Here is a 9,610-nt window from a genome sequence, read left to right as displayed (position 1 = left end):
TCCTCTATCGAACCTTACAATATTTATTATATTGTGTTTAAACCCTATTTTCTCTTTCGATAACAATAAAGTTCACTAACAATTCAATTGGTAATCAAAGAATTAGAAAAAGATAAAAACTATAATAAATATCCATAAATCAAACCAAATTAAAGTCAAAATAATTAATCAACAACTAAAACTATCATAACACGGGTTCATCTTATCCTAATAATGTATAAAACTAGCCTAACATAGGGGGGGGTGGGGGGGGGGGGGGGGGGGGGGGTTAAGAGAGGTCTTTTAATGTATTGTGCTATTAGGTTTTTGTAAGAATCGAAAATTCATTGAAAATCACATCTAAATTGGTTTCCAAAAGAGTTCAAATTGAATAAGGAAAGTCACATTTGTGCACACATGTTTTTATATCTGCATAGCAGTTAGTATTTTGGTCAAAACTTTCTTTGCTGAAATCTGATTAAGGTGATTCAAAGTGTATTAAAAAGCTAAATCAAAGGACTATGATTTTGCTAGAAATGGAAAATTTTCAATTAGGACATTTGCTATGCATCTTTGACTAGAAATCTAGAAGATATCTTGTGTGATTGAAATCGAATTATGGTAATATTCTAATCATATTTCAGTTTTTTCCTTCAAATTGCATCTAATTGACTCCTAAAAATATTCAAAGTATCACTTATAGTCCAGATCAACCATTGAATATTGGCAATTTGATCCTCAAACTTTGTACATCACCATTTTTCGTGGTTTTTTCTTCTTTTTTCAATTCCACTTCCAATAATCGAGTATTACCTAATACATGAATATACAATAGATTAGGCTATAATTACTTAAAAGAACTATTAAATATCTATATGTTTATGTCCGAGTAAGCGTATAAAATACATTTATCACTATTGGATTTAATTCATCACTATTTTAGAATATTCCATTTTGAAGTCGAGGACTTCGCAAACAATGAATTTATTCAATCCGGCATCTTCCTTTTGTACTTCTTTCCAAAGATTCTCAAAATACTTTAGCTATCTTGACCGAACTATATACATTATATAGTGTGTTATCAAGGGAGTTGAGGACGTAATTTCTACACAAGAAGTCATTGTAACTGCATGCATCAAAAGCTGCTCATCTTTGAGGATTTTATTCTTCCTCATCATTAGTCAAAGCATATTTACTCAAGAATTTCACTGAGTTTAGAGTTGTAAGACAAATTGCATCTTTTGTTACCATTTCTTAAAATTCACTCCCATAATTTTTTCTGCTCCCCATCAGCATTGTTAAGAGGTATGACTGATGTAGCATTACTTGTCATAATGTAAACAAGAATATAAATTAGCACATGAATAATAAAATTATCATCTCAAGATTGTTAGAAAAATGTAATGCAATATATCAAACTTACCCTGCACTAATTTATATTCAAAATAACCTTTATATTAAGTAAAATATTGGACCTTGACTTACTTAGTAAAAGGAGTAAAACAGAAATTAAAATGGTCAAGGTAAGGGCTTGATTCTTTCTCCTCAAAATGATAATACCCTGCACTAGTGTGACAAATCCTTTGGCACTCGTTCATTTCTCAAGATGCAACGGCCTCAACTTGTAATAGTAGCACTTCTAATTACAAGATCGATGAACTATTGTTTTGATCTCTCTAAACTGAAGATAACTAAATTATGCAAGAAAATAATATTCGGGATTGAAATGCAAATTTTGGAGTTAATAACCCAAATAGTCATTGAACTTTACAAAAGATTTTTACGAGGTCACTAAACTTTAAAAATCACCCAAATCATTACTGAACTTTGCAAAAGAATTTCACGAGGTTATTAAACTTTGCAAAAGATTTTCATTGGGTTACTGAACTTCAAAAATTATCTCGTTTATCATTGACCTTTGGAAAAACTTTCCCAGGGGTCACTAAGTTCGGTGATCGTTGAGAAATTTTTTGTAAAGTTCAGTGACTTGGTAGAAAATCTTTGAAAAGTTCAGTGATGAATTGAGTAATTTTTTAAGTTCAGTGACCTTGTGTAAACTTTTTGTAAAGTGCAATGATGACTTGGTTGAGTTTTAAAGTTTAGTGACCCGGTGAAAACTTTTTGCAAAGTTCAGTGACCATTTCGATTATTAACCCGCAAATTTTGGAATATTGTAGGAAGGAATACTATTTTGCAAAAAAAAATAAAAAGCGGATATCACTTTGGAATGGATAAAATCCAACATCTGGGGATCAGTTTATAGAAGTTGAGAAATAGACAAAAAATTGTGTTTTGAACAAACACAACCTATCTGGATAAATAACAACTGTTCATAAAATAATATAATTAAAATATTATTTTACTAAAAAATATCCCAACGTGGTCTAAGTCCAAGCCCACAATTGTTGCTATGTTGTGCCAATCGAGTGGCAACGCAAGCACATTTGGACTTTAGCCAAATCTACTATTATGTAAGTTATTTCCTCTTTGAAGACTATTGGTACCTATTAGGGTCCAAATTCAAGCGTCAAACTTGATTAATATAAAGTGGTTTCAACTCTTCTAGTTTTCCTATATGAGATTTGCATTTTTCAATTTTTATACCCAGTTTTTTTCAATTTCAAGTGATGTCTTTTGACATTAATTTCTTATTCACTTAAAATTGGTGTTGAGAAAATAAATATACATCTACTCGTGGAGTAGAACATACTTGACTAAAGAAATCTTTCGCTGACTATCAAGACCTAAAATCGATTTATGCAACAACTCTTAGACAAAAGTTTTTCATATTTTTGTCTCATATATGTTTAGATAATAGTTATATATCTTAAGTCATCATCTTTCTCTATGTTTTGAAAAGATCTATAATAAATATGTATCGTAGTTTCAACTGAAGTTTGTAGCTGTTTTCGTTTTACCTCTCTCTCTCTCTCTCTCTCTCTCTCACAGACATATTGAGTCACGTATAATTGCGTTTATACAACTTTTAAATTTATCAATTCCATGTTGCGCTCCAGTGTCATGTAATCAAGTCTTGACTCACGAACTTATAACTATTGTATCCAATTTTCACCGAAAGAACATTAAAGAATTTGGCCAATAAATAGACATATGTATATACAAAGAAAAATTCAACTATGCTAGAAATGGACTGAACATTTGAAGTGTTCAAAATGAAAAAACATGAAATATGAAGGAAGACTTTGATGAGGTCGCATAATATTTTTCTCTCTCTTCTAAAGTTGCTTGAAGTCATAGTTATTAAAATTGGATTGAACAGGTTGATTCTAACGAAAAACCAACAAACCGGCTATGAGATTTGTCTGGGCTGCTATATTAGACCGATTAGCAAAGGACCCGGCCAAGAATCATTTGACCCGATCAGAGCCCGTCAAAATCAGACGGGTCACTTGAAGTCGGATCCAGGTCCATGTGAACCGGTCCAATAGCCTTTGTAGTGTTATTTTAACCCGGACAGTACCTGTATCCACCGAGGCTGATTGCTTTAGTTAATATTGGGAGCTAAAATTTAATCAAAGAACTCCTACCACAATACATAACAAAAAACAGAAAAAAATAAAGGAATTATCAATATTTTCTTATTTTTTTCAGTTAGTATGATATTGATACAACATATATTTAACTTTTGGTTGTATACAAAATATTTTTAATTTAAATTCAAAATTTAGCAATAACCCATCGATTCAACCGACTATCCAGTGACACAATGATTTGTCCAAGTCAATGTTCACGTCGAATCTACTAACCATGGTTGGACCTTCGAATAAGACTTCTTGTTGTTATTGATTTTTCAAGGTTGTGACTTTAGATCGATGTGAATCTTTTGTATTGTTGTAGTTTAAGAACGACAATACAAATCTAATGTGGGCGCAATTGAACGTCTATCTCCATGATACAATGGAGAAATCTGTAGAAATTGAGCACGGAGTTCCTACACCGACAAACTAGATTTGTACTTAACATTACCACAAAAATTTGACAAAAAGATATATGATTTCGATTTGAACTTCAATTTATCACTCACCTAAGCGTCGTTTTTAACAAATGAATATATGATTTCGTTGTTATCAAGGAGGAGAACACAACTCTACTTTGACCTTCCAAAAAGAAGAACCGAGTTCAACGCAAAAATATGCTAACATAGCCCCATTTTCCAACAATGTTTATGTCTTTTTGATGTTCCAACGATTTGAAAATATTAATAAAGTTTATATTATTATTATTATCATTTTCATTTGTAAAAATATTTTTCTTGGTTAAAGAATAAATTTCACTCCTCCTCAACAATCAACAATTCATAATATAGCTATATCACCAAAATAGATAAAAATAATAATGTATTATTAGGAAGAAAAAGGAAAGAATTAAACTCCTTGGACAGGGTTGAAGACAGAAAGCAAGAAAATAGGCTGATTTAGATGTTTTCAATTGGATGTGTTTTTAAATGAATTTCAAACTATCCAATCGCTTGTTGACACGCGGTGCACTTATTTTTTATCCTGTTTTCTACCCTGGATCATCTGTAGTATCTTTCAAAAGGAAAAGGTGGGTCAAGATTCTTATTCTAGATTATGAACAAGTGTCGAGTAATATGTGTAACAACGATTAAATTATCGTGTTTTATCATTATAAAAATATACAAAGAATAGTTGTTTTAAACTCTAAATTTAATAGCAAGAAGCCAAGAAGGACTAGAATATTCGAACCAAATCGGCCAGTTGTTCCGTCATCCGTGAGGCCCGACACGCTGAAGGTGACATGTGCCGTGAGAGGTCCGACCGTTGCCACATTATCGCTCCTCATTTGAAATTTGACTCGAGAGGAAAAATATCTCTTATCATAAATATTAATATCATATTGAATTAATTATTTTTTTATTTTAATGATAAAAGAAAAAAATAAAGTAATTGTTCTTCAAATTGATTGCTTATTCTACCGTTTGAAATCTCTTTGATAAAAATTTAATACTCTCTCTCTCTCAATTACATAGACTGAATTTCATTTTTCTCTTATCCCAAATATATAGGCTTATTTCCTAATTTAGAATATTTTATTTTTTTCTTTACCAATATACCCTTATTCAATTTTCTCCACATAATATATCAAATTCTTGAAATCATCCAAACACACATTTCTCATTTCTTGAAAACATGGAACAACTCTCATTTCTTCTTCTTCAAATTAAATCATTCAAATTCTTTACTAATTTCAATAATAATTTACTACTACGTACTGAAAATTAAATAGGGATAAATTAGAAAGATCTTGACAAAAATTAATTTTTCAATGACATTAAAGAAGATTTCTTAATCCGTATGAAAAACGAAACAATCCTATATAATTGGGACGGAGGGAGTACAAAATTGAGAATAGTGGACGGCCAGCGTAATAATTAATAAAATTGAGTTCATGTATTAATTCTTTTAGTAAAATTATGTTTTTTGAAGGTATTTTAGTATAATATCTAAATCCCGTTGTTAAGCCCCCGTTTGATCCCCATTAAGTTCAATTACATTATATTCAATTTTTCTCTCTTATTTTCAACCACACAATCTCCATAAAGTAATATTACACGTAAATCGAAAGCTTTTCCTTATTTTTCAATCACTCATTTTTCTAAAAAATATTATTCCTACTATTTTCATTTTCAGGTAATGGGGTTCAAACGGGGGCTAAATTACTATTAAATCAAATTTTGGGTAATTAAGTTTTACTTGGTCAAAGTTTCCTAAAACTGTCGGTAAAATTTCTAAATTTCAAAAGAAAATAGAAAAGTAGCCCCCAACAATTATTAAACAAATGAAATGAAATGAATTAAAGATACATACTTAGTAATGCAATGTTCTTTACACCTAAATTCTATAAAGCAGGTATCTATCTATATCTATGTATTTAAAAATTAAAAAAATAAAAATAAAAAAGTTGAAAAACTGTCCATTACAAGATACAACAAAAAAAGGGATGAAACATACCATCAAAGTCACAGCCCCAGGTCGTGATTGAAATAAAAATTGCACTGATTAATCATTGCCGCGTTCTTTGTAATGTGGTGCCAATCATTTTGAGTTCGAATCTCTTCACAATTCCAGCAATGTCACGCATAGTTGTGTCCAGAACGTACGGAATCCTGTCAACCGTGACTTGCGTTGAATTCACGAACTTCTGGCACGGTTCGCGCCGGTCGGAAATGGTTCCGTGATAATGGAAGTACTTTATACGGCCTTCGGTCTTGTGTGTTGTCTTGCCTATTGTGTTTTGCGACATGTGCACCCCGGTTGCAAACACATTCCGTGGTTGAACCGCGTATTTCCTGTCCCTCCTAATGCCTTTCTTTACGTCCTTGTATACCAGCTTCTCGAATCCCCATTTCCTACAAAAGGAAACATGTATCAATTCGCCGTTTAACATTCACCCAATAATACATATGCATCAAGTATCGAAGCCCTCAAACCAAGTTCGACTTTTCAATGTATCTTTTATATCTAGATCTCAACATTACTCGAGGCTAAACGAATCTCAGCATCGGCTGTTAGATATCTTGAACCTTGAAGTCAATGTACCCCAACCAAGGCTTGGCTTGGCTTTGCTTCGCTTTATAGAAGAGAGACCCTTTCAAAATGAAAATCAAGAGCAAGCAATAGAAAGTATAGCCCCTCGTGCATTTATGAGAACTACAACAGCTAGGAAACGATAAGATCACTAGTGAAAGTAGGACCAACAACGATTAAAGAAGAAGAGGAGTAGGGGCTAGCCTTCGTAGAGGCTGAATCGAATGATTCCTTTTAATCGCGTCTATGTACATACAATAATTTTTCATAAAAATATCTTCTTATCAAAATCTTTCTTGCCGAAATCAATGGTCACAACCAAATTCAGAAGGATGAAAGTGAAGCACCATCACAATAATTAGAATCATAAGTAAAATCCTAATTCCATAAAACACAATAATTGTTAATTGAGCAATTTATGGAACATGGTACAAATCATCAATGCAAGACTGGCTCTAACCCCACCTACCTAACTTCCACTTGGACAGCCCATATGAAATGAAGAGAGTAAAAGACAAATTAAAACAAAACAATAGGGGTCAGAAGTGGTTAATAAAATCAAGCATGTATATGCCACTTGAAGAAACAGTGGACACCACACAATACAAGGCGAATAATGTACATGTGTGTGAGCCAGTTACCGCAAATGCAAATTACCCAATTGAAAATGTAAATTCAATAAGCTGTTTTAATCAGTTAATTTGTTGTAACTAGTTAGGATTCAATACCAGAATCTTGATCTTGAACAGTTATTTATATTTTCCGTGTATGTAGCAAAAATCCCCCTCTTCATTTTCTTCCAAATTCTTTATCAACAACAAGAACATAATCAATCGTTCCCAAATTAACTTCGGACACTAAACAATGGGTTATTTATAATATCAAGGGATTGTGTGGAAAATGAATTCTAAGAGTATTTGGCAATGATTTTGGATCTATTATTCGTATTTTGAATAATTAAGTTAGCGTCAACATAATCTGTGCATCGAAAAGTTGAGGATAATGAGAGGAGGAGGAAATTGGGGTCACCTGTAAGCTGTACGGGCATCCTGTAAAAGACAGAGCTTATTGGACATGGGCATTTGCTCAATGGTGAACTGCGTAAAATCGGAGAATGAATCGAATACCAACTGAATGGTGCTCTTCTTGGGCATGAAAATGAATTCATCCACATCAAAGAACAGCATCCATTTGGCTGCAAATCTGTATCTATGCAAGCAATCATTCACTATGAGGAACTGATTGTGATAGTACCCATCAAATCTCTCTTGGTCCCTAATATCTTGTAGTGTCACGAATCCCTTCTCCATCCATGGTTTTAGAACTTCCATTACTCCGTCGTGTACACCGCCGGCGTCGTGTATCACAAAATGGGACTTGCTTCCGAGGAGTTTTACGTGATAAGCCAGCCACTCTCGCACTCTCTGAGGACTCAAGTTCCCGTACAGAGATGACCCACAATACAGATAATCGTACTTGGGTTGCGAGCTGAATTGTGATGTGAAATTCGCGAATTCTTCGGCAGTCTCGTTCAGCGCCAGAATAGTGTCGGTGGTGTTGAAGCTACTGTCACCACCGCCGTTGGTAGTGGCGTGGATGAGCAGCTTCCCACCTTTACCTTTGGTCACGGTCGGGGTCGGGAAAGTGCAGTTCACGACAACGACGGTGTAGACGCGGCCATAGCCCCAGTCAGTGAGGATCTTCTGGCCAACGGTAGTCACGGTAGAATTGGGATCTTCATCCGGGATCCACTGGCATTGGTAGCTGGGCTTGCCGAAGTCGTGTAGGGGCTTGGAAGATAGCCCCATGACGGCGAAAGTGTTCACTCCACCTCTATAAGCTGACATCAGAATGAAGTTGTAAGCAGCTGAGCCGTAGGGATTGAAAGCTCTCTTTATAACGCCATTTTCCAACAACTGGTCTTGCTTCTGCTTCGGCTGCTGCAGAAGTTGAACGGACGGTGGATCTGGTACCACCGACAATGTTGTGATGTTACCTGATAGATCGGCGGGAGTACCAGAGAGGCAGTGGCGGATGTCGGAAGGGAAGACGGAGAAGCGGGAGGAGAGAAACTGGAAAACGGTGGCGAGAGAGCATAAGAGGAGGAGGGCGACTAGGAGGAACTTGAACTCCGCCGCACAGTTCCATACAATTCCAACGAACATTTTCCTATCTCTGTCTTTCTCCGGTGGATTACTCATCACCATTTCTTTCAACTGGCGGTGGTCGTAGGCCGACAAGTATTTTTTTCAGCTTTCTCTTCACCTCTGAAGAATAGTGTACTTTTTAGCCTACAGAAATCTGATTACAAGTAGAAGTGAGTAATATAAATAACTAGCCCCGGTCCGAACGTAACTTAATAGTGCAAAAGATAGAGGTGAAGTAGTCTCAATCTTGTTAATAGTTACAATGTGAGTGTTCGATTTCTGATATATGGAATTAGATTCTTTGTGGGCACCAGTATACGAACAAACTCTTGTTCCATGACATACTGGAACACATCTCGCGATTTATCTCCTTCACAATGTTCTAGGATCGGGACCCTCAAAATTGAGATTCAACATTTTTTGTGAGTAATGTAAATAATTGGATGGTGCTATGTGTACACTTGGATGTTCTTCTTCTCATATGAAATGGGCTCACTTCAAATAAAATCTAACCTCGTTTGGTCCTTATTTTTTTCAAATTTTAATGTTTGGAATAGTATTTATTTGAAGAATGTGTGACTGAAAATAAGTGAAATTTTTTTTATTTACGTGTAATAATATTTTACAAAATATTGTGAATGGTGTAATTAATTTTAACAACGAATGTGGTGTCACGTTAATTAATTTCTTAGTGTTATGTAATTATATAGTCATCATAATGATAATAATATAATATTTTGGATTAATTTCATTTTTAGTCGTTGAACGTTTAATAAAATATCAAATTAGTCCTCCAACTCTAATTGTCAATCTTTTTATTAGATTATAGGATGTATATTTTGCAAAATGAGTGAATGTACGGTGCACAATAATAGGTAAAAATTACAATTCATAAAATATGGACAGATAAAATTA

General features: G+C 34.1%; 1 protein-coding gene across 1 annotated transcript; it reads right to left on the bottom strand.

The window, feature by feature from the left end:
- Positions 1-5,791: 5,791 nt before the first annotated feature.
- Positions 5,792-8,860, bottom strand: LOC111370406 (galactan beta-1,4-galactosyltransferase GALS2-like). The gene is made up of 2 exons (XM_022992094.1): positions 7,578-8,860; positions 5,792-6,370 (listed from the first exon to the last, which is right to left on the bottom strand). Exons 1-2 carry the CDS (start codon positions 8,753-8,755, stop codon positions 6,025-6,027), a joined length of 1,524 nt encoding a protein of 507 aa, XP_022847862.1. The 5' UTR covers positions 8,756-8,860; the 3' UTR covers positions 5,792-6,024.
- Between the last annotated feature and the right edge of the window lie 750 nt (positions 8,861-9,610).

The sequence above is a fragment of the Olea europaea genome, chromosome 21, assembly GCF_002742605.1.
Source record: "Olea europaea var. sylvestris chromosome 21, O_europaea_v1, whole genome shotgun sequence".
In the NCBI taxonomy this organism is placed as follows: domain Eukaryota; kingdom Viridiplantae; phylum Streptophyta; class Magnoliopsida; order Lamiales; family Oleaceae; genus Olea; species Olea europaea.
Note: the sequence above shows the minus strand (reverse complement) of the source record. Positions and strands in the feature narration are given on the sequence as shown.